The 27,169-nt window shown below is 48.0% G+C and overlaps 2 protein-coding genes across 6 annotated transcripts in view; one reads left to right on the plus strand and one right to left on the minus strand.

Annotated features, from left to right (window-relative positions):
* Positions 1 to 27,169, plus strand: part of CYFIP2 (cytoplasmic FMR1 interacting protein 2) — a 49,826-nt gene that overhangs the window by 11,651 nt on the left and 11,006 nt on the right. For 3 of the 5 annotated variants that reach the window (XM_066197418.1, XM_066197419.1, XM_066197421.1), the window contains 19 exons: positions 435 to 563; positions 1,537 to 1,641; positions 4,391 to 4,482; positions 7,291 to 7,408; positions 8,268 to 8,387; positions 8,708 to 8,833; positions 9,704 to 9,870; positions 10,152 to 10,299; positions 10,646 to 10,799; positions 11,313 to 11,469; positions 12,222 to 12,318; positions 12,871 to 12,947; positions 13,797 to 13,905; positions 14,213 to 14,332; positions 14,980 to 15,179; positions 15,654 to 15,741; positions 22,631 to 22,774; positions 23,605 to 23,695; positions 24,343 to 24,473. In XM_066197418.1, the coding sequence (XP_066053515.1) occupies positions 435 to 563; positions 1,537 to 1,641; positions 4,391 to 4,482; positions 7,291 to 7,408; positions 8,268 to 8,387; positions 8,708 to 8,833; positions 9,704 to 9,870; positions 10,152 to 10,299; positions 10,646 to 10,799; positions 11,313 to 11,469; positions 12,222 to 12,318; positions 12,871 to 12,947; positions 13,797 to 13,905; positions 14,213 to 14,332; positions 14,980 to 15,179; positions 15,654 to 15,741; positions 22,631 to 22,774; positions 23,605 to 23,695; positions 24,343 to 24,473 (2,373 nt within the window). Of the gene's footprint in view, positions 1 to 434; positions 564 to 1,536; positions 1,642 to 4,390; positions 4,483 to 4,568; positions 7,100 to 7,290; positions 7,409 to 8,267; positions 8,388 to 8,707; positions 8,834 to 9,703; positions 9,871 to 10,151; positions 10,300 to 10,645; positions 10,800 to 11,312; positions 11,470 to 12,221; positions 12,319 to 12,870; positions 12,948 to 13,796; positions 13,906 to 14,212; positions 14,333 to 14,979; positions 15,180 to 15,653; positions 15,742 to 22,630; positions 22,775 to 23,604; positions 23,696 to 24,342; positions 24,474 to 27,169 lie in introns of those variants that run through there. The other 2 variants (XM_066197420.1, XM_066197422.1) reach the window with 2 other exon arrangements.
* FNDC9 (fibronectin type III domain containing 9) lies at positions 16,128 to 18,394 on the minus strand. The gene is made up of 2 exons (XM_066197423.1): positions 18,315 to 18,394; positions 16,128 to 17,235 (listed from the first exon to the last, which is right to left on the minus strand). The coding sequence occupies exon 2, from the start codon at positions 17,226 to 17,228 to the stop codon at positions 16,566 to 16,568; it is 663 nt and encodes a 220-aa protein (XP_066053520.1). The 5' UTR covers positions 17,229 to 17,235; positions 18,315 to 18,394; the 3' UTR covers positions 16,128 to 16,565.

Consider the following 27,169-nt stretch of genomic DNA (forward strand, 5'->3'; position numbering starts at 1 on the left):
ATGAAGGTCTAAGAGATGTAAGAAGAGCTCTGGGAGGTGGAGGTTCTGTCAGAACTCCATCCCCTGCAGCTGCATGGGAACTGGAGCTCAGCCCCTATGGCCCTCCACATTTCACAGGCTCCTTTGGTTCTGCTAAGTAGTTAAAATATTACATGGAGGCAGGAGTCAGACAGTTTGCTCAGAGTCTCCCTTCTTTACATCCCATTGTCTGATGTTTGGGTGCTGTGTTCAGTCTGAAGAAGAGTTGTCCTGCAGAGGAAGGTTCTTCTTTCCAGTTGGTGCCACGAGCTCAGTCTTCTGCTGGTAAACTTAATCACACCAATGAGGTTTGAAAGAACCTCTTATTGTTCTACTCTTAGTCCTTCAAATGTTTCCTCCCTGGTTTCTGCTGTTCTTCTGTCCATGTGGGTAACGTGGCTTCTGTTGTGTTTCAGTGTCTGCACCAACAGCTAGAGGTTATCCCTGGCTATGAGGAGCTGCTGGCTGATATTGTCAACATCTGTGTGGATTACTATGAAAACAAGATGTATCTGACCCCCAGTGAGAAGCACATGCTCTTAAAGGTGAGGTTGGGCCATGCTTGCCGGGCTGAGTGCCTACTCACTGTTGTTTTAGTAAAATGAAATTCACTCCTAGGACAACATCTCTCTTCAGTTTATTGATTTTTTGCCCCTTTGGGCTGACATGCAGCCCTTCTCTGCAGAGACAGAGTCCTCTGCTCACACAAGTTGCTGTGAGTGCTCTGCCTGCCTGGTACTAAGCACATGGTGGGTGAGAGCACTGGTGGGTGCCCTACATGCTCCAAGGCTGGAAGAGATTTTTCTGTTGTGCATGGAAGTGCAGCATCATGGGCTTGACCTGTGTAAGTGCAGAGGGCGTTGTAAAATCACCACCAATTTTGTAACATCAGAATTTTCTTCCTGCTGCCCATTCCCAGCAATAATTCCCTGCAGAAGGCAGACGCTCCCAGGTTTGTTTTTCTGGCTGTAAAGAGTCCTCAAGATAAACATGCCAAAACGTCTCCTTGTTTGGTGTATTTGTCCTTGCTGTCAGTCAGTTATTGGCAATCATTGCAGTCACTATTATTACCACAAAAACTTCATTATAATGGTGTGAGTCAGCTCAGGTTCTCTGAAGGGTAATGTGGGGAGTTTGACTCTCTGTAATGATTTGTACTGAATTAATGGGGTGGGGGGATGGAAATCAATGTAGGAGAATATTTTATATTCTTCTCCAGGAGCAAACTTTTGCCTTTGAGTGGAGAAAACTTTTGGGTTGTTGTTATGTGGAGAGAGGAGGAGCAAATGACCAAGGAAAGCATCCTTTTGCACAGACAACAGAAGCAATCCACTGTGTGTCCTCTGCCTACCATGTGCATCCTGGCAGGTATAGGCACATTTTAAACATTTCCTCCTGAGGGTCAGGTGCTGACAGGAACATGAAATGGTCTTTTCTCGTGCTGAGTGATTGAGAACTGTTTTTGACTCGTGCTGCTGATTTCATGCTGACAAAACCTTGCCTTTCCATCTTCTCCAGGTGATGGGGTTTGGCCTGTATCTCATGGATGGGAATGTCAGCAACATCTACAAGTTGGATGCCAAGAAGAGAATCAACCTTAGCAAAATAGACAAATTTTTCAAGGTCAGTGGCCTGTCTGTGTGAGGCTGGTGTTTATTTCAGACCCATGGATCAGCAGCCTTTACCACTGCACGTGCTGCTAGCAGAAAACAAACCACAGGAGTCATTTACACGTCCAAAAAACCCAAAGGTTGAGAAACCATCTAGGCCAGAGGCTGAGGAACGGAATTGCTGTGTCCAGGCCTGGGCACAGAGCTGCAGCCGGGCTGAGGTGAGCAGTGTTGACCCTCAGTGCCCACAGGGCTGTGGATGTGGAGCAGTGCTGGAGCTGGGCAGACAGTGGGAGCTGCAGCTCTGGCTGCTTCCTGCCAAGAGGCAGAGGATGGAGAGGCTGTTTCATGGATGAGGGAAGGATGTACCTGACTGATGTGGCTTCTCTCTCCTTGCACATTCCTGAGGCAGGTTTTGCAGTCTCTGTGGTTTCAGGCTGCCAGCAAACTTGGCTGGTTTGCTGAGGTCTCTGCGGGTGATGGTTCTGCTTCTCTTTCCCTCTGCAAGCTGCTGAGCTGAGGGACAGAGGACACAGCTGGTGAGCCAATGTCTGATCTAGCAGTTTTATTTCATGTATAAGCTGTGCTCCCTGTAGCACAGAGAAAGCTTTTGGGGGAGTTTGTGTCAACTGGGACTTGGAGGTGCTCAGTGAGATCTTCAGGGGTCACTCTGTGGTTTGATGAACTGTTCGTGTCTTGTCTGAGATGTGGGTTTTGGGGAAAGCTGGAGGCCAGGCTGCATTGTCCTGGGACCACTCAGCACAGGAAAGGTTTGGAATAACCCTGCTGGTGGAGAGGAGGGCTGAGAGCCCACACAGCACCTCAGGGAAGGTGGTGCCTCCTTTCCACTGCTTCTGGGCACAGGCTGGGGCTGGCAGGCATTTTGGGTTTGGAGCAGGTCAGCTGTAGGCGGCACGGTGGGATCTAGCAAAAGACAAATGAGTCGGTGGCAAAGAGCAGGAGGACAGCAAGAGAACTTCCCAGATGGAGCCATTAGTTTTCTTTGAGACCTATTGAGCTTGAGCATTCCTTCCTGAGTCCTTTATTAATCTTTCCCCTAAAATGGAAAAATTAGTTTCTTTTACTAACACTTGCTCCAGATCAGGGAAAATGAGAAGGTGATGATTCGTGGGAGGGCACAGAGGACTCCTTCTCCTCTCTCTTCCAGCACTGTGGATTCTCCCTGGTACCTCACCCAGAGGTGGGGTGAGGAGCCTGGATGAAGAGCTTGGTTGTGGTGTTGGATAGAGGATGTCTCCCTGCTTATTGCCCTGAGGTTCAGTTTGTGAGTGATGTGCTGGGTGTGTGCAGGGCAGGGAATGGACGAGCCCAGGTTTGATGGAAGGCTGATGTGCGGCATCCTCCCTGAGCGAGTGGGAACCTATTTACCCCGGTTTGCACCATTTCCTGGTGACAGGCCCAAGAGCAGGGGGCTGCAGACACCATAACCCTATGGACAAGGTGTTTAAAAACCCTCCCATCGCTGGGGAGACTGCTCTGCAAAGGTGATTTATCATGTCATTCTTTAGAGTCTTCTGGGGTTTCCCTGATTCAGCTTTGCTAATTCAACTAAATCTCTGAATCAAGCCTTCGGTGTAATCTGTAGAGTTTGGTCTTCTTGGTGCATTCAGACAGATTTGCTGGTCACTGCAAAGTGCTGTGGGCCATCAGAGGATGAGGTAAAATACCTTCCATTGCATGCAGCAACTTTGTCCTTTCCAGCTGGCTTTCCATTTGCACTTCTCCAGCATCTGCTGTGGTCTCACAGTTAAGTACCTCTCCAAACTATCAGATCTCAATAAGGAAAGACCAACTTCTCCTTCACTACATCTGCTTAGTGCCTTCTGATTAAATTTCTAGTGGATTGCCTGGGAATTTGAGTAGTGAAAATGAACTACCCCTTTATTAAAAACCTTTTATGGAAGTGCCAGTGGGAATCCCTGATGACAGCATTACACATCCTGTGCACAACTCAGCCTGTGTGATAGTAGGACAGCGAATTTGCCCCCATCTTCCCTGAATTTTGGGGCAAGGCTTTTGTGGCTGGGTGAAGTTGAAGCTTCATATTTTATTGATGAGATGTCACCCTTGGTTGGATTTTGTTTGCAGGTGGAAGGAAGTTTAGTGAAAGAGGGACCTGTCTGAGCTTGAGGTACCTTCAGAGCACTTGGAATTTATTTCCCATCCAAAACCTTCTGTGATGTAAAGGGCAAGCAGAGCCATGTTACATTGCCTGTGTCTTTCTCTTTCTGGAGAAGTTTTAAGACACATCACAAGCAACCGCAGTGCTGAGTCCCTGGGGAAAGCTGACACCTTCCTGGGTGTCCAGAATAGGAACATGCTGGCTTTTCATCCCTCTGTTCTCTTGGAGGATTAGGCTGGGAGACAATAAGGCCTGCTCAGGACCACACTTCTCTCTTTTTGTTGTGAAACGAGCTTTTCCTCTGGCTGGTTACAGCACTGAACTGTTCTGTCCATAACCAGCCTGGTAGCAGCAAGCCCAGGGCTCCAGAGCACTTGCAGGGGGTGATTTCCTCCCGCAGAAAGGAGAATCATTCTCATTCATTTCCTAGGTGTGAAATGACCCTGGGTCCAGGTTTGCACTTTGCTTCAAACAGCCTGACACTTTCCAAAGCTTCAGAGGTGCAGCATGCCTCTTTAGAGTCCCTTGTGTTGTGCTGGGGCCAGGCTTTCTCCCTCTCTCTCTCTCTCCCTCTCTCTCTCTCTGCCATGTTTCAACCATCTTTTGTTTTCTTTTCCAGCAGCTGCAGGTGGTTCCTTTATTCGGCGATATGCAGATAGAACTGGCCAGATACATTAAGACCAGTGCTCACTATGAGGAGAACAAATCCAAGTGAGTGCCTGCCATAATGTCTCTTGGCTTCTGTGTGTGTCCTGAGGGCCGTGGGAGCTGCAGCCCCGCGGGTGTGTGAGGTCTGTGCACGTGTGTGTGTGTGTGTGTCCCCGTGAGGCGTGAGTGCTCTGTGCCAGCTCTGTGTGTCCCTGCATGGGGAGATGTCCTCACCCTGGGGGTGCAGCCAGCTCCCTGTAACCATCCCCTGGGAGCAGGCAGGGCTGGGAGGGGGCTGGCAGCGAGGCAGGAGGAAGGAAGGAAGGGTGGCTGGTGCATGGATCTGGGGCAACGCCGAGTGCTTGCAAGTTGTGTGAGTGTGAGCAGCGTGTCCCTGCTCTGGGGAGATTTTAATCCACAGTTTGCACCCCCAGGACAAAATCCTCCAGAGCATGAACACAGCAGTGGATCTCTGCAGTAGCCAGGGTGTCTCCTGTAGCTCAGGCAGGGTTCATGAGGAAGGACAGCAGCGATGAGGATTGAGGCTCAGATGCTCTGGAAGTTAATGAACTGGAAAAGATTGGATGTGGCACTAAGGACTGGATGTGGCACTCAGTGCTCTGGTTTAGTTGGCAGGGTGGTGATCAGTCAAAGGTTGGACTTGATGATCTTAGGGGTCTTTTCCAGCCTTAATGCTTCTGTGATTCTGAATATTGTGAGAGAAGAGCAGGAGTGGAGAGCTCAGGAGCAGCCTGGGCTCACGGGCAGTTTGCTGCTGCCATCAGATGAATCCACAGACGTTGTTTCAGTCACAGCAGGTACCTGAGAGGCCCCACTTGTTTTTGTAGCTTTGCATCACTCTCAGTGATTGCCAGAAGAATCGTTGTTAGGTTTGGATATCCTTGGAATAAGGTTTGCAACCACACGTGAGCAAAGCCTGTCTGAGCTGTGGCTGGCTGTAGTGGCTGGCGGGTGGCAGCCAGGCTTTCACCAGGCAGTGGCCTTCACCTGTGGGACTGTATTGTGTGGGAATCAGCTTTCTCTGGTGTCTGTGAGGAGCAGCCAGGCCAGGCTGTCTCTTCAGCAGGACAGGAGCTAACCTGCAGTGTCATGGCTTCTGTTTGCTCGTCCCCTTCCACCCTGGAGGGTCTGGCTTCTCTGCCTGCCAGGAGCAGCCCTCCTCCCCTGCCCTCCCAAAAACTGGTTGAAAAGTGCCCGTTAATTGTTCAGGAGAGGTTTGAAAACAACGTGGCCAAACTCCTGAGCTAAAAGTTTTCAATTAAAATTGGGGGTGGAAAAAAAAAAAAAAAGAGAAAAAAATATGATTCTGTGTAATGTGAATTTAAAGAATATTTTTGAAAACTCTTTTTAAAAGAGAAAAAATCATCTGAAGATTTGCACCTTTTTATCCCAAATCATTCAGAAAGCACATTTCAACAAAACATGTGTCAGCAGCATTCCTCATTTTCTCATCTCAAAACCAAGGTAGCTCGTGGGCTGTTTTACCTGTGCACAATTTTAATGTCTGTCTTTGAAATCTGTCTCGCCAGGTCTGTGTGCCGTACCGTACTAACCAATGTTTCTTCCTCACTCACTTGCCTTCCCAGCAAATTGCATGGGACTCCCAACTCTAACTGCTGAGGTGCTTCCATGTAATCCCCATTTCTTACTAATACTGTTTTTGTCACTTTCTCTCCCTCCCTGTCTCCGTGCAAGTGGAATTAATTGATGTTTTTCCCCGCATGGCGCTTTGTTTCTGCACTGTGGAGTAGGTTGTGTGTGGCAGGGAGGGCTGGGGCAGCCCTGGCCATTCCTGCCCATTGTCCAGTGGGGAGCACGTGGAAACGGGTAAGAGCCAAACGGGGGCTGGGGGAGGATGGATTTCACAAGGGAGGACGTGGCCCAGCGTTTCCAGCACCTTCTACCACCACAAATACTGGCAACAAGTGTAGGGATATGTGTATGTCCACATCAGGGGCAGGTTTCTCACCTTCCTTTTGTATGGCCAGTCTAAATTGGATAACAGGACTATCATAAGATGGGCAATCATTTAGGGAAAAGCAAAGTATAATCTGTACTTCTACATTGTGATGACAGAGTAAGACAGGAGGATCTCAGTGATAGACAATTGCTTGCACAAAACATTTTGGTGGAGCCATTCTGGTTCTATGTCTGGGGCTAATACGTTACAGGGAGAAAGGAGATATTAAATTAAATAGACCTGGTTTGTCCCATTCCTTCATACAGCTGTGCCTTTGGAAGGGGAGTGCTGCCTTTTTTTAGGATGACAATACACTGTTACATGGTTCATATGGCTCAATGCAAATGAAAATCTATTTCAGGTTAATCATATTCTGCTCATCGTTTGCACTCAGGGTTGTTCACTGAGCTGATGGCATGAGCCAGAACCAAAAACAATGGGAGGGCTAGTTCTTTGCAGTTTTTCTTTGCAGGAGAAGGCAGCACAACCCAGACCTGGAGGGAGGACCTCTAAGGGGAGGATTATCCTTAGGTTTAGCAAAAAGGATGCAAACGATGCAGGTCTTTGAATGTCATCCTTCCCTGAAAGCTTGTCCCATGCTGGCCTGGGAAATTGCCGTCTCTGCCCTTGGGGTAGGGGAGCCCACATGGAGAGCAGCCTTCAGGGTGGTGGATGGAGCAGACACATTCGGGCTGAGAGGTGAGGCAAGTATCGCCATCACACTGTGTGAGGCCACCTCTGGAAGACCCCACACACCAGAGAGACTACACAGGCTGCATTGCCGTGAGGGTGGCATGCCTGGAGCACGCTGAAGCCAAGAGAGCAGCTGTCCCTGGGGTGTCTGAGTGGAAGCTGTGTCCTGTCCTTGACCCCGTTGCTCTTTTGCCCAGGTGGACGTGCACCCAGAGCAGCATCAGCCCCCAGTACAACATCTGTGAGCAGATGGTGCAGATCCGAGACGACCACATCCGCTTCATCTCGGAGCTGGCGCGCTACAGCAACAGCGAGGTGGGCACAGCTGCACTCCCTGCAGCCAGGCTCCTCAGGTGGGCCAGCCTGGAGCAGGACAGTGTGCCAGGACCATGGTCTGTCACAGCTGTACAGCGAGGAGGGGTGGAGGACATGGGTGGAGCAAACCTCTCTTGATGCAATGCAGTAAAAAAACAAGTCGCGAAAGGCTCCTGCAGGTACAAAATTGTGTGCACCAGATCGACAGCCACAGCTTCTGCTCTCTGACCACAGCTTCGTTAAAATAAGCAGAAAAATACCTGGCAATTAAATGTTTATAATCAGGCAAATGTCAGAACACGACTGACTTGCAAATAGGGCTTTTCAATTACACAGGCCTATCAGTCAGGGCTTTGAGGAAAGCTCACGAAGGCATCTCTGTTCTTTTCATTCCTGAATGCCAAGGGCCTTCTCTGATGCCATTGGGACTGTTTTTTGCACATGTGTGATCCTCATTCATCAGTGTCAGTTTAACAAATCGTAGCATTCTCAGGAGCTTCTTTTGTGGCATTTGTAAGAGCTTATTTGAACTTTAATCGGTCAAGGATTTTCAAGGATTTCAGTAGTATTAGACCATTGAAAAGGAGTGGGAAAGTGGAATAAAAACAGTCAGTTATTTGCTCTGGGGTGACAGGTCAGGCTCTTTTTTTTTTGTAGAGAATAATTTGACTGCCTGTGTAAAAAGAGCCTTGCCAAGGTCCCTTTTCCCGAGGGATAATATATGTTTTCCTCAATTCTAGCTTGGTCATAAGGTCAGGAATTCATTTCAAGTGGGATTTGGGAGAGAAATCTGTTGACTGAGTGAAGCCCCTGCAGCAAGTTGCTGATTGTAGTCCTGACATGGTGTGGTGTCTTCCAGGTGGTCACTGGCTCAGGCCTGGACAGCCAGAAGTCAGATGAGGAGTACAGGGAGCTCTTTGACCTGGCTTTACGGGGGCTGCAGCTGCTGTCCAAGTGGAGTGCCCACGTCATGGAAGTGGTGAGTGCATCCCTGCATCACTGACAGCAGTTTGGGATGAGTCTGGGTCTGTGGCAACTGAAACTGTAATTCAAACGATGATGGAAACTCTTAATTTGCAAAGTTTTGACCACATCTCAACACAAGTCCATTGCTGTCGAAAGCCTGATATGACTGGCAGCCTCCCAGATAAGGAAAACCACTAAGTGATAATAAAGCCAAGAGTGTCAAACTGTAGTGATGTCTAGGGAACGTTTTTTTGGCATACGGCCTAATTTAGTCTTTTCTAGCCTGTCTTCTTCCTCATTGCAATGTTGACATGGTCTCTTTCCATCTTCCAGTACTCCTGGAAGCTGGTTCATCCCACAGATAAATTCTGTAACAAGGATTGCCCAGGAACAGCCGAAGAGTATGAGAGAGCCACCCGGTACAACTACACCAGTGAGGAGAAGTTTGCCTTTGTGGAAGTAAGTGCCACTTGCACAAGAGTGAGAGCCAGTCCATGCTGGCTTCCTGTCCATGTCCCTCAGGCCAGGGAAAGAGAATGGAAAGGTGTTCTCACCATACTCTGCCAGTTCCTCATCCTTGTGACCCATGTTAAGGGATTAAGTGTTCCCACATCCCTTAATTTGCTTTAAATTTAAATTTTAAATTTAAATTTAAATTGCTCCTTCAAATTGCTCCTGGCCTGCATTGAGTCTGTCGTGGAGCCAGCTGACATTGGCTCTGTGGGACATGGCTACAGTCACCCCTGTAGCCTCCTGCTTCCCGAATGTTGCCACACAAACCCAGAACAGGGGGCTTGCAGAGCAGTGTGGTCTGGAGCAGGAGCTGTGCAAACACAAGAGATGCTTAGCCAGTCCCCAGGACACATCAACTCTCAGCCTGGCTGTCTGTAAGCAGTGGGAATGCTCCTCTGAGCCAGGCTCTGGGAGGCCCTCACCTTCCTCCTGCCTTACCCAGTTCTGGGTGGTTTGGATGTTGCTTTATGGCTTCCTCCACTGTGCTGTTGGGCAGGGAGGGCTGTGCCCTGCGCAGATGCAGCTCTGTGCAAGCTGCACCCACATGTGGAGCATGTGAGTTTCCTGGGATTGTGTGGTATCAGGAGCAGAAACAAGGGACAGGAGCCGTTTGCAAGAAACTGATGGTATAAATGCTTTCCTCAGCTTCTTGTGACCTGTAAAGCAGCTAACACCCAAAAATTAGCTGCCTGATCTCTGGGCCTATGTTACCTGAGTAGAATTAATTCAGTCCCGAATTCTCTCAGTGCTGGGTGTATAGCCATCTTCACACAGTGAAAGAACAGCCAATACATCTGGGTTTAACTTTTTCTTCAGGTGATTGCCATGATCAAAGGCCTGCAAGTGCTGATGGGGAGGATGGAGAGTGTCTTCAACCAGGCCATCCGCAACACCATCTACGCGGCCCTGCAGGACTTTGCCCAGGTGACCCTGAGGGAGCCTCTCCGACAGGCTGTCAGGAAGAAGAAGAATGTTCTGATCAGGTCAGTCTGTCCCTGAATGCTGTGCAAACCCCATGTGTTTATTAGTGTTACACTTTGTAATATACAAGCATGTGGGCCTGTGAATGCTGCAGTACACAAGCAGCCAAAAGTCCTTGGCCAGCAGCTCCTCCAGAGGTAACTTTTGGGCATAATCCCAGCAATACCAGCTGTGTGTGATCGCACCTCAGGGACCTTTCCTCTCATATGTGCACAGCCACAGGTATTTTAATCTTGGAGTAAAACCAAGCTTAAGCACTGCTTTCCCTCTCCCCCCACCCCAGTGTCCTTCAGGCAATTCGGAAGACGATCTGTGACTGGGAGGGAGGTCGAGAGCCTCCCAATGATCCTTGCCTGAGAGGTGAGAAGGATCCCAAAGGTGGATTTGATATTAAAGTCCCACGACGAGCCGTAGGACCATCAAGCACACAGGTATGTGAATGTCTGTCTCCTGTCTGGGGAATTAATGGTCTTAGAGCCACGTAGGAGTCTCCCACCCTGTGGATGAGCTGCTGTTTCTGTGCTCTGTTCCACAAAGTCTTCATGCTGTTGTGTGTTAAGTGTTGCTTTTGTGCCTAATTTGTTGTATAATTACCAAAGGCTCTTCTTTTAGGGGTTTAATTACCTCTAGATCTCTATCTCCATTTCTGATAGCTGCTTATGTGTGCACAGGGTGGTCACCACCTTGGAGAAGTGTTGCTCTTTTGCTCCCAGAACACCAAGGCTGTGTGTGATCCTGTCCGGAGAGTGGTAACTGCATGTCACCTTTTCTCCAAAGCTTTACATGGTGAGGACCATGCTGGAGTCCCTCATAGCAGACAAGAGTGGCTCGAAGAAGACTCTGAGGAGCAGCTTGGATGGGCCGATAGTCTTGGCCATTGAGGAGTTCCACAAGCAGTCCTTCTTCTTCACCCACCTTCTCAACATCAGTGGTGAGATTATGGCAGGGGGAGGCTTGAACCCAGCCCTTGCATGCTCAGAAAGGCAAGAGCAGATCAGTTTTGCTCCTCATTGACCTATACAGAAGATATTCCTTGATTTTTCCCAACTGTCCCACTTCTGCCTGGTTCGGGCATGCTTCTGTGTGGTAGTCGTTACGTGAACGTGGCTGTCAGCAAGAGCAAATAGCTGCTGGTGGTAGTTTATTTTCTAGGACTGGGCTTTCCTTCTGTCCAAACAAACTGAGTCACTGGACACAAAAAAAGCCTTCCAGAATAACTCTGAGCCATTCGAGTGTTCTCCCTGGCCCTCTAGAGAAAAAGGAGTGATCCCTTCCTTTTTCTTGGATTACCAAGTGCTCAGGCAGTGTGGACATGGTCTGGATTTAAAACCAGAGGCATCCTAGAAAGATGTTCCGTACCCAAAAGCAAGGCTGCAGCAGCTGCCTCCTGTGTCATCCCCAGGGGAGTAACGTGGGGGTAACATGGATCCTCTCTGCATTCCAGAAGCTCTGCAGCAGTGCTGTGACCTGTCCCAGCTCTGGTTCCGGGAGTTCTTCCTGGAGCTGACCATGGGCCGCCGCATCCAGTTCCCCATCGAGATGTCCATGCCCTGGATCCTCACAGACCACATTTTGGAAACCAAAGAACCCTCCATGATGGAGTAAGAGCTGACGGGCTCTGTTGGGGACCATGCAAGTGCTGGGGTTTGGGGTTTTGTTCAGGAAGACGGGTAGGCTGGTGATGAGCAGTCTTTTTGATGTGGGAGGTAAATAAATGTTCCTGGATCTGCTGTCACATGAATGGTGCTGTGTGAACACCTCATTAGCAGACACAGGGGCGACTTCCTGGCACTGGCACTTCTTTATGTGTCATAAACAGCAGCTGGCAACTGTTGGGATGTGGGCAGGACACGGTGGCACCTGCACACAGCACTGAGACAGATGTGTCACCAAAGAGGGTGGGCCCAGGCTAAGCCACCTCAACTTTTTTTTTTTTAATATATGTGGGATAAATGATGAGAAGAATTGCTGCTCTGCAAGTGTAATCATCTTCATAATGTTTTCCTCATTAGGAAAACTTGGTTTTCTGTTGCATGGGAATTGTCAGAGCACTCTCTGGAGTGAGGGCATGGTGAAAGCCTTTTTAAGGGCAGAGGAGAAGCAAGTGTTGATTGATTAACTCATAATTAGCTCACTTCCAGGTTGGCTGTAGCTGCTTCCTGCAGGACTCAGGGATAAAGAGGGACCGTTTGAGGGGCTGCAGGGAGTGGCAGTGATTGACGTGAAGTCAGAGAAAAGCCTTTTTTTTTTTCCACCAGGCAGGGCACAACATGCACCAGCTGCTGCTATTTTATGCTTTATGCTGATAAGCTCCAAAGTTAATTTTAGATGTGGTCTGTGTTCTTGCCCTCAGGTATGTGCTGTACCCCCTGGACCTGTACAATGACAGTGCATACTATGCTTTGACCAAGTTCAAAAAGCAGTTCCTGTATGATGAAATTGAAGCTGAAGTAAGTTCTCTTCATCTTTATTGTATGGAAAAAGCTCACTGGGGTCACACTGCCCTGTTTGACCCAGCAGTTCATTATAGGCACCTTTCTCCTGAAAGAAGTGCCCCATCAGACTGAGAAGTTTTCAAAAAGATCAGCATTCCAGAGACCCTACAGACTCTCCTGATTAAGGGCTTCAGCTCAGCTGTACCTGTAGGGAACCATGGAAGCCAAAAGCTGTCAAACACTGGGGACATGGCAGAGTCTAATGAGCAGAGGGTTTGAGACATCAGAGGAAAATGAGAAATTCCCTGAGAGGGAAGGATGATTGAGGGTGGGGGACCAGGACCTGTAAGAACATGCAGGAACTACAAAGAGAGAAATGCAACTGCAATTTTCTGCTTACCTTCAGCATTGTGAGAGCTGCAATGTGGCTTTTTAGATAGTGTGACCTTTAATACATGTTTGTGTTCAATGAGTGATCTGTGTTGGGTTGTATTGATCTTGCATGCGTAGGAAGGAGCTGTTCTGTGCTGGTGACACCCTCACCAAGTCTTGCTTTTTCTCCCCCAGGTGAATTTGTGCTTTGATCAATTTGTGTACAAGCTGGCAGATCAGATCTTTGCCTATTACAAAGCAATGGCTGGCAGGTAGGAGAACTTGACTGCTGATGGTGACTGATGATATCGCTGCATCCAATTTGCTGTTAACCAAAAGGTTTCCCTCAGGGAGCAGCCACTGCAAGAAGACAAAACATAGATCATCCCTGCCCCCCAGAGCTGGCTGTCCATGGCACTCTGGTGTAGATGGGGAAAATTAATTAAGGAGACACAGTTAAAAGTGAAAAAAAAATACTTGGCATCCGAAGCAGCTGTCAGAGTACAGTTTGTGAGAACAGCAGAAAAACTGAGCTTATTACAGGCATGTCCTTGCTTGACTTCTCTTTGTGTACCAGGCAGAGAACTGGTCCCATCTCTACAAAACAGGAATATGCACTTGTCCTCACCCTAGTAAGGCAGCAGGACTTGTTCTCCCTTTGGGGAGACAAAACCTTTGTGGCATATCCTCCTTACCAATTTAAAGGGCATGGTTGACATCTGGTGAGGGTCTTCTTCTCATGGCCCCAGAGGTGAACCAAGTCTTCCATGTGTCTGCAACTTCTGTCTCTAGGTCACATTTGGCCTTAGAGAAGGACAATCACCATCACCAAGCAAATGTTCCCACAGCAGATCTTCAAGGAGGGAGCACACCAGGGGAACCAGCCAGTACCTGGCACTGATACCTTTCAGCATATTTTTTTTATCTTTTTGAATGTTTTAGCCACAAAAGACAAGCAGGGCACCCCCAAGATACCAACCACTGCTCTGTGATTTAGTGTGCAGAGATTTCTTGGCATTCAGAGACAAGATTAAAAGAAGGGCAGAAACAACTCTGGAAAGAGGCACAGAGAAGCTGATAGAGTCCATTTCTGTTTTCCTGACACTGCTTCCATTTTTCAGTGTTTTACTGGACAAACGTTTCCGGGCTGAGTGCAAGAATTACGGGGTGATCATTCCATACCCACCATCCAACCGCTACGAAACGCTGCTCAAGCAGAGGCACGTCCAGGTACAGTGCAAGCAGCAGACTCCAGTACTCATCCCTCCTGGCCTGTTATCCTTCTGGTGATGAGGGGCATCCTAGTTGAGATTGCCACTGGACTGAGAAGGGTTGAATCTGTTTGTGACACAAAAATGAGTTATGCTCCACGTTTCCTTCATTCCTTCTTTAGTAATCTACACTCAGCCAAGGCATTTGTGCCACCACTTTCACGTTTAAGCAGACTTCGAGGTTTGGTTTTAACTTGTGTGTTGACTGAAAAATAAAACACCTTTTCCCTATCAGTATATAACATGCAAATCTCTTCTTTTGCCAGTTGCTGGGCAGATCAATTGACCTGAACAGGCTCATTACCCAGCGCATCTCTGCAGCCATGTACAAGTCGTTAGACCAGGCCATCAGCCGCTTCGAGAGCGAGGACCTGACATCCATTGTGGTAAGAACTTTTATTGACTCTGAGTATCAGCAGGGAGACAAATACACTGCTGTGGGTACACAGTCAACTCTTCTTCTGTTTTGAGTTCCCCTGCAGCAGGTTTCAACCAGTCATGTATCTTCCTTTGTGCTGCTGAGTCTTTACTGTTTCTGTTTATGCAGCTTTAATTGCATTATTATCAGACCATTAAGTATCTGTGTAAATCATAAGGTGACAGTCAGCAATTAGACTTTGCAGAGCTCATGTAAGAGAGTCCTGTAAACTAGGAGAAGGAGATCTTGGCTTTAATTCCCAGTTGGATGAAGGTGGCTGTGACATTGTTTGTGTGTGTACAGGGTTTGCTGTCTTTGATATGTTACAGGAGCATCAGAGTCAAGTAGTGTAAAATTACCAGTTTCCACCTTCGGAGGATTCTGAGGTGAAAGCCAGCCAGTGCTCAGTGGGGAAGAAATTAATTTTGTTTCCTGCAGGTTCACAAAATACTGGACCAGGACCCCCCTGAGTGGAAGTGCAATTGGCCTTGGCCGCTGAGTTAAATTGATGTCTTTAGTTCTGCGTGCGTGTGGATAAAAGAACATTCCCCTGGCAACTAAATCAGCTGTTTCTGTTGTAATGTGTTGCATTTTCTTCTGCTTTATGTGCTGCAGGAGCTGGAGTGGCTCTTGGAAATCAACCGCCTGACTCACAGGCTGCTGTGCAAGCACATGACCCTGGACAGCTTCGATGCCATGTTCCGCGAGGCCAACCACAACGTGTCCGCGCCCTATGGGCGCATCACCCTGCACGTCTTCTGGGAGCTCAACTTCGACTTCCTGCCCAACTACTGCTACAACGGGTCCACCAACAGGTGAGGAGGGAAAGCAAGGCCACCTGGAGACCCTGCTTTTCTTTCCAGAACGTCAAACCTGCCACGTAAAATTGACATGCCTCGTGGCGAGGTTTGTGCTCCCTGTGGGGTGCAACAGTTACTCTTAAAATGAAGCTGAAGCCCACCGTCTTCCTCAGTTATTGCAAATGCTGGTAACAAATTCAAGCAGCAGTTAGACAGTGATTGAAGTGGCTGAGGGCTTTTCACTCAGCAGGAGAGCTCTGGTAGCTGCTCAGATACTGTTTTCTTGCCTGCCAAAAATGAGGAGAAATCTCTCTTTCGGTAGGTTTTACACCACCAACAGATCGTGGCAGGATTTTGCATTCCTGTTGGGGTAGCTCAAGTGACGAATTCTAACTAGCCTGCAACTGCAGGTCATCCCAGACCATGCCTTGTGTGTGCTGTTTAGCAGGCTCTGACCACTTCCCTCCCCATCTCCCGTGCTCGCCGCAGGTTTGTGAGGACAGCGATCCCCTTCACGCAGGAGCCCCAGCGGGACAAGCCAGCCAACGTCCAGCCCTATTACCTCTATGGCTCCAAGGTCAGTAAATGAGCCACAACAGCCGGCAGGGGTGGGGGTTGGAAGTATTTATTTAGGAAGAGAAAGAAATGCAAGGATTAGTTCATTAACAGAGTGGTGGGTGAGAATGAGCAGGGTCACATTGCTGTGTGCAACCAATTGGCCATGCAAGAAGCACATTCAGAGTGCTGTTGCTTTTCAATATTCTTCTCCGTAAATTGTCCATGTTAAGGGATGTTAGCACTGCTCTTGCCTGGTTTTGGCACTAAGACTGAGTCACCTCCATCTAAATGCACAGGGAAGTGAGCAAGTTGGTGCTCTGATGCAGTGATGCTCCCCAAGGAAGGTACCACTTCAGGAATCCCATTTTCTGTTCAAAATGGGAATTACTAAAATACTTGTGTGTGCACTACTTAATACTGACAAAAAGCTTTTTTCTCAGGCTGCAATGACTGTTTATACAGGCGTTACAAGGGCTTGGGGTGTGATGCTAGTGGAGGGGCACTCAAGTGTGAAACTGCTTGAGTGGAGTTTATTTCTTGTGCAGATTGATTGATGAGACTGAAGTGAACTTACAACACTGATGCACATGAGCTAATGACACTACAGTCTGCCAAGCCTGGCTGTTCCAGAGAGCTGACTTGGTCTCTTTTTTGAAAATCCTCAGCAAATGAGAGTATTTGTATCACTTGACGAAAATCTTTCTTCCTGTGACCAATGTCTGTGCTTCATGTTCTACCCTGGGACAGACAGCTGCTGTGGACACACAGACAGTCCTTTTGGCAAGAGCTGGGAAGGAGCAGGACAAGCCAAACCTCTAAGCAAGATTTTATTTTCTTCTGCTTTCACTGAAGGCCATGCTGTGGCAAGATCGCCCTTTTATCATCGCTGTTTTTATAGGAAAAAAAGCAGTGAGGGGAGTTATACGGGCTCTCCTTCATGAAACTGGAGCTCCTCATTAGCACAGTGGTCATGGGCACTTCCAGGAGCTCCTCTCTCAGTCCGTCACTCAGTGGCTCCTCTGGAGAGCTGCTTCCTTCCACCACTTCTTCAGGGCTGCTGTCGGGGTGCTTCATGCCGTGTGCCCGGTGGCACCGCGCAGACCAGAACTGCAGGCAGCCATAGGCCAGGAGGGCGAGGAAGCAGAGGAGCAGGAGGCTGCTCACCATCCACATGGACGTGGTGGGCTCGTGCTTGGAGCCGCCGAAAACCAGGGGGATTTTGTCCAGGGTGTGGAAGGTGGTGCAGTGGTTACTGGAGGGGTAGGAGTTCTTGCAGGTGATGCAGAGGACGTAGATGGTGGAGGGCGTGAGGCGGTGCAGCACCAGGGAGCTGAGCGGGTGCCGCACGCGCTCCTCGCGGTGGAAGTTCTGCCGCAGGTACCCGGCGAAGACGCTGTTCCAGTTGGGGCGGTACATGACGTGGTAATAGTTCTCTGGGCAGGGGCTGCTGCTGGCCCAGGACACCGTGGCACTGGTGTAGGTGATGTTGTGCACTTCGATGTTCATCGTGCCCCTGAAAGCAGATGCGGGGAGAGGCTCAGTTTTCTGGTTCGTGGCAAGGCTCAAAGGACACTGACATCGGTGAAGTCTTTCCACTGACTTCTGCTCTCCCTTAGACTGGACTCAGGGCTATCCTGGCTCTCTCAGGTTACATGCTAAAATTACAAAAGGCAAATCCTGCTGTTGCCCTGACTGTTGTATCACTCTGCTTCATAACAAAAACATCCAGCTTGAGCACAGGGTATATTGCTCCAAGTTATATTTTTTTAAAAATCTCTCTGACTACTTGTTTCTATCAGAAGCTTTTTTAGCTTTTCGTTTCCCAGAAAATAAGAAGGATACTGCAAGTGTAATTAACATAAAGTCATCATTGAACTGCTCCAGCTTGCCTGGTAAAGCTGTCAGTCAACAGATATTTTGATTTTTCACCTAAATGCCGTTTAGAAAGCTAATAATGATTAGTAATAATAATAATGGTTAGTTCACTGTTCTAAGTTGTCGCTGCATTTTCTGTACCTTCCTTGCTTAATAAAGTATAAACTCTTTCTGTTCCTGCAGCATCTCACATTGCAATAGTAGGATAATAACAGGATCTTAAATGTGAAGTCTGTAGGCTGGTGAAATATAAAAGCAGTGCTTTTAGGGAAACACAAATATATGAATAACAAGAACAAAGACAGAAAAAAGACACTGCCTGCCTCGCATATTTAAACATTTAAACTGACTTGAGCCAGAGCCAGTGAGTAGTAGATTATGATCCCTGATGGTGCAATGTCCAGTAGTTTTTTTAATACTCTCTGAGCTGCGTGGCTGTTTAGCAACAGCCACAAATTACTGGAGCACATCACTCCTTTAGATCCCCAAAGTGCTCTCTGAGCCCTGCTGCAGCGTTCTCCCTCCTGGCCAGCGAGTGCTCAGAGCAGCACCTCCGTTCAGTTGAGCTGGTTTATTCTTTCCTTTTTCCCCCTCTCTCTAACAATAACTAACTTTCCTTTAATTCACTCAAGAATAAGCTCATCCTAACGACTGCTGATGTGTTCCTGCATGAGGCTGCATGTGCCCATGCTGAGCCCTCCCAGAGCCAGCACTTACCTCCAGCCAGGTCGGCGGTGGCCCCGTGGTGGTGGCTCTGGTGACAGAGTGGCCTCAGGCAGCGCCTTGCCAGCACTCACCTCCCTCCTGCCTCTGCTAAATCCCTTCCCTGAGCACTCCCTCGTTTATACCCAGCTCGGGCTCCGTCATCTCTCACCATGGCAACCGATAGGAAAGGATGGGCATCTTCGAGTGATTTAGGAATGTTATCCCTAAAAGCTTTTGCCTGGGAGAAGTGTGTGTCTCCAAGGCAGGAAATAACAAGAGCCAGGTAGCTTTTTTTTCCTGGCTTATTTGGGTTTTATTTTTTTCCTGTATCCATAGTCCCTCAGCAAAACTGTCCCTGAGCCCCAGCAGGATCTGGGGTTACAGACACGTTGGCACATGGTGTGAAATCTGGGATCCTGGCCTGGGGTACCCGTTGACTCAGGGACTTTTTCTTTAGTTCTGTGATTTCTTGCACACTTAAACTACTGATTTAAGTTAGAGCCTTAAGCAGTACATTTTGATCCCTGATGGTGCTGCAGTTTCCAGTAGCCTTTTAATATTTTCTAAACTGCATGATGGGAGTAGGAATTGTGTTTTCAAAGACTTTGACCTCCTGCTGAACTACATGAGATTAAGCCCCACTCTTCTTTGAATGCCTCTGACTTACAGACAACTTGGGGATGTCCCCTGGCAGTCTGGTGAAAGGGCAGGAGGGAGAGGCAAAGCCAGTGCCTGTACGGTTCAGGGGAGCAGGTCGAGCCTGTGGCCAGGAGGGGACAGATGAGCCTGTCCCCAGGAGGGGACAGGGAGAGGCTCTGAACGAGTGACTTGCTCCTCTCTAAAGCCAAAATATGCTCGAGAGGAACTTTCCCAGAAATGTTGATGCTGAGTCTGGAGTTACTCATTCCACTTTCTAAGACACTCTCAGCTGTTGCACTGAAATTAGGTTGGCTGGAAGCCCTTACTTGTCTTGGGCCGAGTGCAAGTTCTTTTTTTGGCTCTGAGTATATTGCTCTTTCATTAGCTCTTCATTTTTCCAAGGGAATTCTGTAGCAGTCAGTACTATCCATTATCTCTCTCTGTTCAATTTTATCAGATAAAACTCTCCCCGCCTTTCCTCAGGTGAGCTCAGACAGGTCTGAGCGATGGCCAGCAACAAGGTCAAAGACGTGGAAATAGAACTGGGGTTTGATTTGCTGCATTTGTTGGTAAAGCTTCTCCAGAGCATCACTGGTAACTTCCTGAGCTGCTGAAGCAACTCTGGGACCTTGCCCACATGCTCACAGTTACAGATGGCTGTCCCTGAGACTTGGGTACAGGGTGGGCTTTGTAGGACAATGGGAGCTCTGCCCCATGCTGCAAATCCGAGCCTTCCATCCCCAAAACCTGCCCATTTGGCCCCAAACCAAGGCTGGGGCAAGCCTCCCCGGTGTCTCCAGCAGCTGCTGCTCCCAGGAAGCCTCAGGGTCAGGCTTTTGCTTTGGTTCTCTGAGGGGTCAGAAGCGGCCGCCCAGCGCGGGGGAGTGAGCTGTGCTGTGCTGTGCTCTGCAGCCAGCTTGTGCCTTCAGCTGCTTTGTCTTAAAATACCCACTGGTGTCATTTTTTACATCCTACAGTCTTTACCCCAAGCTGTGTATCTCGCCCTTAAATGGAGTTATATTTTTAATTGCTGGCAGAGCATTATTATTAGACGTGAGCCTGCTGTTAGTGCTCTGCAGAGAGCTCCATGAACACACCTCATCCTGCAGACAGGCAGGCATGAATCATCCTGCTCATCTGCAGCCAGTGCACATCCTAAAATGTGTCTTCTGCCAATCAGACTAATTGCTGAGACCCCCCACTCAGGGGAGAAGCTGGCTGGGAGCTGCTCTCCAGCCCCTTTATCCCACTGAGGAGTGAGGGAGTGCTGTGAGGCAGCTGCTGGCTGCCTGTGCAGCCAAATAGCAGCCCCGTGGTGGGGAAAAACCTGACCAGCTGCACCACAACTGGTACCAGTGGTGATAGCCCATCTCAGGGGAGCAAGGCACGTGCACAGACAGAAGTCCCCTGGCTGTGGAACAGCAGAGAGGCCTCCAGAAATGAATGTGGATTCATGAGCCCACCGAAATAAGGATTTTTTATTCCCCCAAGCTAGGATGAGCCCCAGTGTGCTAAGCCTGGGGAAGTAACAGGGTAAAGGAGCCTACAGGGAGGTATGGAAGGAAGGTGCCATCTCTGGGCCACTTGGATCACCCCTGCAGTGGTCACCACTCGTTTTCTGGGGATACCTGGGGCTGGGACAGTGCCTTGCAAAAGTTAAAGCAACAAAAGCTGTGGCAGTATGGCTGGGCTGGGGCCCTGGAGCACTGACTTCCCTCTGAGATGGATTTGGCAAATGTTCCAGGTTGGGCATTACCTGGTGTTCAAACAGAAACACTTTTCAGAAAAACACATTGCAGTTTTTCAAATGTGTCGGGGTGAATAACCAGTGGCTTTGGGTCTGTTCCTACCAGATTTTTAAAGATTTGGTTATCTGAGGATGCAGACAGAAGCCTAAGCAGGGTGCTCAATTCTCTTGAGAGCTGGTATCCAAGGAACCTAGAAAGTAAGCTTCTGTCTGCCTAAATATTTCTTAACTCTGACACATACTCAGGGGCCTTTTTTATTTTTTTTTTTAAGTTTTGATGGGAGAGAAAGTTCTTGCTTATTGTGAATGAGCCTCCAAGGTGGTCTTTCTGCACTTAATAGTGTTTCAGGGCTATTTGCACCTACCAGGAACAAGAGGTGAAATTACATTTCACAGAAAATAGGAGACTTTCTAGCTGTGCCTTATTTCTGCTGGTTCAAAGAGCACCTAGGAATTACAGCAGGTAACAACCTGCTGGACCAGATCTGTAGGGCTGTGACAAAATGAGGGGCAATTAATTGATTAAAGTAACTGACAAGTCTGTGAAAGAGTGCTCAGTACATTGGTGAAATTCTATAGCTGAGAGCAAAAGAAAATACTTTACCGATTTTTAGCAAATGACTGTGTAACCCATTAGCAGCTCAGATGATGTGTTAGAAGTAAATTTTGTGGAGTGAGTCAGGAGTGGAGGATGAAGGGAGCCTCCAGCTGGGGGTAGTGCAGCAGTGGTTGAGTTTTGCCCTGTTCTGCTACTCCAGCCCTTGCTCCCTTTCACCGAAACCTCCTCAGTGCCTTCATCCCACCACTCCCTTGGCTCCATTACTGGCAGGAAAGGGGATCCCTGTGGAGTGGAGTCTGCAGTACCCACAGGGAGGCATTTGGGATTCAGTCTAAGTTATTTCCTTATCCCTGTTTTACTTTTAGGTAAGTGTGAGCTCAGGGTTAGTCTGTGTTTTGCTGGAAGGGGCACTATGTGTCAGGATCTTTTCCAGGATGGCTTTTTTGCTGTTCACTGAGGCTGAAGTGGAGATGTTATGGGGGGCTGAGTTGTGATGCCAGCACTTCCATTGCAGAGCCCTCTCTGAGCATGTGGTGCCTCAGCTAAATCTGATTCTCAGTACTTTTTCTCTGCAGAACACACAAGGGAATTAATTCCCCCTACTTCTCCTTGCCTCACACCAAATGGATCCTGTAAATGTTCCAGTGATGAAACGTTGCAGCAATTTCCATGTTTCCAAGATGACACTGATAAAGTACATTCCTGGAAATCACTTTCTGTTCTCTGCTGCTAAGAATTTTTTGGGGGGCAACGTCCTGGGCACCATTCTCCTTAGACCAGTGTCAGATTTTTGCCCTTGTCACAGACTCACGGGGTGTCTGTTAAGTGGAGGCTGATGTAAAGCTTTGCAGGATGCAAAAAGGATCTTTTCTGTGTCTTTTCCATCTGCTCTTAAACCCAGTTGCTTCAGTTCCTGCTTTTCTTAATAAGCCTCATTTAAAGCAAGTGCTCATAGAGAAAAAAAAATCTGTCTGCTGAGATGTATATAAAACTTTTCATTTTAGTAGAGAACAATTTGATTTTGAAGAGGCAAAGGGCCACTGAACTGATACATTTGATTGGGGGTTTATGGGAGAGTAAATTGCCTTGGAAAGGAAAGTGGTGTTGCTACATAGGAGGATAATAAATAGGAGGATAATAAATTGGAGGATAATAAAACCTTGTGACATGACAGTGTTGGTGTTAGAGTTTATCTGAGCACATGGGAAGAAAAGCAGTCTCTTCTCCTCCGAGAAGCAGAAGTGGGAATGGCCATTGGTATTATTATTTCTCCTCCTCCTCCTTAAAAATTATTTATAGTGATGGAACATAATACTGTGATAAAAGAATTACAAGTCTGGTGGATGGCCCTGTCTGACTGTCACTGTGTTTCCAATTTCCCAGCCCCTCAACATTGCCTACAGCCACATCTACAGCTCCTACCGCAACTTTGTGGGGCCGCCTCATTTCAAGACCATCTGTCGGCTCCTGGGCTACCAAGGCATCGCCGTGGTCATGGAGGAGCTGCTGAAGATCGTCAAGAGCCTGGTAATTCTGAGCCTGGCCGTGGTGATAGAGAAACCCCAAAGCCTGGATAGGCACAGGATAGGCAGTGTGGGCTTTGGGATCGGGGTGTTGGCATCGGGGCACCTTCGTGTCTCCTGATCCACACTGGAACACTTGGAGTCAAGGGCTGATTTCCGCTGGTGAGGAATCCCAGTGATTCCTGTGGGATGATGGAGGGTTTCCAGCAGGATCAGACGGCATTCAGCACAAAGATTTGACGGTTGACTAAATGGAATTTAGTGCATTATCTCATATAATGTATCCACAGGTGTGTAACTCCTAATGACAGCAAGGGCTTTAAACTAAGCAGTGTGCTCTGCTCTAATCCATGTGTGTCCAAAACATCACATCTGCAGAAACTCACTCGACATGAACATAAATTCTTTATTAAACTCTTGTATATCCAGTGATCATTCCTCAGGTGGAAGGAGCATTTCCTGTGCTAGGGAGTGAGTCCTTTGGCAGCTCTGCTGAAATGCTTTTTGGGTTAGAAGCACAAGTCCAGCTGCATCTAAGACTGAGCCTTGTTTTGGATTTCAGCTGCAAACAATGCAAACACAGCAAGCTGTATTTTGTAGTCAAAAATCCATGCAGCTGGGATTTATTCTTTGGGAGGAAACTGTAAAAGCACTCTGACTCCATACGCTTGGCCTGAATTTCATATTTGAGTGAAATCCAAATTAAGCAAGTTCTCCTTGGACTCCAGCTGAAGTTTCATCCTGTGCTGTCAGATGTGGACCCATCCACAAGCAGCCTCTTTCAAAGGCCAGGAGACCTGGCATTCCAGTTTAACCTCCCTTTGTCTCCAACAGCTCCAAGGCACCATCCTGCAGTATGTGAAGACTCTGATTGAAGTCATGCCCAAGATCTGCCGCTTGCCAAGACATGAATATGGTTCTCCAGGTGAGTGCTGCAGATGGATCCATGAGCAGGAACTCAGCCACGTGCTGCTGCATCATTTACTCACACTCATGGTTAATCCAGGCTGGGCACCTGTCCTGCCAGTGCCACTTGCAGCCAGGTTTGCTGGGACACTTTCAGCTGCTCTGCTGTCGACACTGGAACATGTATAGGAAACCTTTCCAGGAAATCTCCTGCTGGAAATTTCCATTTGAACACATAGATGGTTGATAAGGGAATGTCTTCTGGTAGCCTCTCACATGTTTTCAGGATTCTGTAAGCTTTTTTGAGTTCACTGGTGTTTTTTAAATGCTCTACTTGGCTGGTGAAGAGATTTTTTGCAGCATGGCTGCAGTCAGGAACTGTGACTCCTGTACATGAGCCAGCACCAAATCATCCATCGCAGTCTGGAACCGCTTTCATCCTCTGATGAAGAAACCCAGGGAGTTTATATGACTTACTCCCTATTTCCCAAGGCTTACTGAAAGCAGGATAAGACACTGCATGTTAGTTCTTCCCAATATCAGTCTCTGTGTATCCATTTAGCAGCTGCAATTTGTGATTAATACCAGACACTGATCATCTTTTTTATCCAAATTACTGGGAAGTGATTCCAGTCTCTTTCTGACTGCCCTTCCTTCTCTTTTAAGGAATCCTGGAGTTTTTCCACCATCAGCTGAAGGACATCATTGAGTATGCAGAGCTGAAGACTGACGTGTTCCAGAGCCTCAGAGAAGTGGGCAATGCCATTCTCTTCTGCCTCCTTATCGAGCAGGCTTTGGTAAGGCAAAACCCCCACACCAACATCGTACTCGAAATTTCCAGCTCAAGAGTAGAAGTGCAAGTGGGTTCTTCAGCAGAAGAGTTTGGGAGATGTAACTTTCCAGCTTCTCATGTTCTCAGGGTCTCTCTGGGGCTGTGTTGTTGGAGTCTTTGGGCATGTCCACGGGGATGGTGTGCCTTGGCACTCGGTCAGGCCTCTGGGATGGCTGAATCTGAATGCTGGAAAATCCAGATTTCATCCTTGGGCCCAAAGCTGCCCCTTGTCTGTCCTGCTTAGAAATAAAGCCAACTGGAGTTAATTTCTAGATTGTAAGCTCTCTGGGGCAGGGATCAATACTTTTTTATATACATATTTGTACAGTGAGAAGTAGATTTGATCCATCTGCTCTTTTGCGGTGCCGATGCAATGGAAACAACCTGATGGATTGTGATGGTGAACTGGATAAAGCAATCCAACAGGAAGGAAACCTGCTGATGGTATATGCCCTATGACATCTTCACTCAAAATCTAGCTGGAGTAACAACTTGCTATTGCCCCCTGCACAGGAGTTCTGCACGTGCACAAGTGTCTCAGCCTCCCAGCTCACGTGATGCCCTTTCTGGTGTGGGGGAAAGGGTGTGGCTGAGTGCCACTCATCTTCTTAGCTTCTAGTTTTTCACATAAGAAATTTACCAAGCAATTAAATCTCATAATATGGCCCAGAGCCAACTGAGGAGTGCTCAACAACACAATTTTACATTTAATGTGCATCCTGTGTCATAATGGTTTGGGCAGGATTGTTTCGGTTTTTCCAGAAGTGTTTCAAAATCACTTCCCTAGCATAAGACAGGATTTTCAAGCAAAACCAGGAGTTTTTGTTCAGGCCAAAGCCATAAGAACGTTCAAAGATTCCAAGTTTTATCTGGCCGTAGAGCACAGAGAAAACTAAAAGTCTCTGCATGTCCTCAAAATGGATATTTCTGCCCTTGCCTTTGCATTTTAACTCCAGACCTAGAGACTTTTGATTCTTGATATAGTGTATCAAACACATTCAGTGAGCAGTGGTTGCATAAGATGAAGAAAACAAGAGATGTGTATCACCCAGCAGCTTGGCTTTTACAGAATTTTATAGAATGACCAGAGTTGCCAACTATATTCTGGCAGTTTCTGTTCCTTTTGTGGCTTTGTCACTGCTTTCTGCTGTTCTCAGTGTTGGGTTTTCTGCTGGATGTACTGCATTTGCCTTTCCTGTCACATCTTTAATGGGACACTCAAGGGACATGGTGGTTTCTTTAGAAATCCTTCATTTCAATGCAGAAATGTTCCTTCAGTCCCAGGAACTGTACATCAGCAGTGTACTGGCATTTTAGAATAGCAGAAGATAAAGATGGTGGGAATTTGGGGATCCTTTATGGAAGGCTGCCCATCAAAGTTCACATCTGCCTACTTTCTGTGCCAGACAAAGTCTCTCCCTCTTGGATCCTCTGTTTTTCCTCACAGTAACAGGCTCAGAATACAAAGCCATTTTGCATGCAGTGGGCTCTGACTCCCACTTGCTGGAGGACGTCAGATGCACAGAGCCATCACAGAACAAGATTTTCCCTCTAATGGAGCTCTTGTGCAGCAGGAGGAATTGCTTTTATACTGCAATTACCTTCGGAGCTGTCTGAGTGATCTAAGGCTGGTGGTATTTGCTGGCAAAAATGGCTCTGATGCAGATGTCCAGTCTGCTGCATTTTACCCCCATTTTTTTGTTTAATTTTGAGAAATGAGGGGTTGCTTGGGATGAAATTTCTAAGCAGAGTTTGTGCTCTCGGTTAATGGGCCTTGGGGAAGAGGTCTGTTAATAACATGACTAATTTTGGGACAGATATACGAGGTGAATGCAGGCTGCAAATGGCTGAAAATGCTCACTTTGTTAGAGGAAAACAGCAGTGGAAAAACATTCACCTAGGAATGAACAGTGTTTTGCAAACAAAATGACCGAGGTGACGGGCCCACTCCGTTAGCATCAGCACCTCTGTGCCCGTGGAGGGACCCCAGACTGTTCCTGTCCCTCCAGCACTGTGTCACAAACTGCACTCCCACAAACTTGCTCTCATCCCAGCATCCATGCGCCAGTGCAGCCTCCTGCAGCTCCATGCTCCACTGTCCTGCTGGCTGGAAGGGTGGTGTCCACCCCTGCATCCCAAACAGGCCCAGCCCGGTCATTCCATCCGGCCCCCGGGTACCTCCTGCTGCGCTGTCATGATCTGCTTCCCAGTGTGTCTACATCTCTCCAGTGAGCTCAGAACTGAAAGCATGTCCTAGGAGTAGGCTGTTGTAGGAGCAGGCTGGTGCCTTGTCGTGACACGATGCCTCTGTGTTGAACAGCTTTGGTTTCCTCGCTGCTGTTTTCCATCGCAGACTCGTGTACAATGTACTGTCGGCCATCGCTCCTCAGTCTCCACCTGCCTATTTCTAGGTTTCTCCTCCTCGTGCATCTGTGTTTGGGATTATTTTTTTCTCAAGTGCATTTGGCATGCATCCCCTCAGGTGGCATCTCATGGTGTTATTCCTCTCTGGACTTCTGTTTTATTCTTCCTGGTGCCTGCACCACTGGGATTCTGATAGGCCCTGGCTGAGAACACCACACCAACGACCAAATCATTTCAGACCAGTTATGATGTACCCATTTGCAGAAGAGCCACATGTCAGTATATTTTTCGTGTACA

This window comes from Chamaea fasciata, unplaced genomic scaffold (assembly GCF_029207755.1).
Source record: "Chamaea fasciata isolate MVZ Bird 193981 ecotype frontalis unplaced genomic scaffold, bChaFas1.0.hap1 SCAF_15, whole genome shotgun sequence".
In the NCBI taxonomy this organism is placed as follows: Eukaryota; Metazoa; Chordata; class Aves; order Passeriformes; family Sylviidae; genus Chamaea; species Chamaea fasciata.

Excerpts from the sequence above, each read along its gene's own strand:
- FNDC9 (XM_066197423.1), bottom strand. The coding sequence starts at position 17,228 with ATGAACATCGAAGTGCACAACATCACCTACACCAGTGCCACGGTGTCC.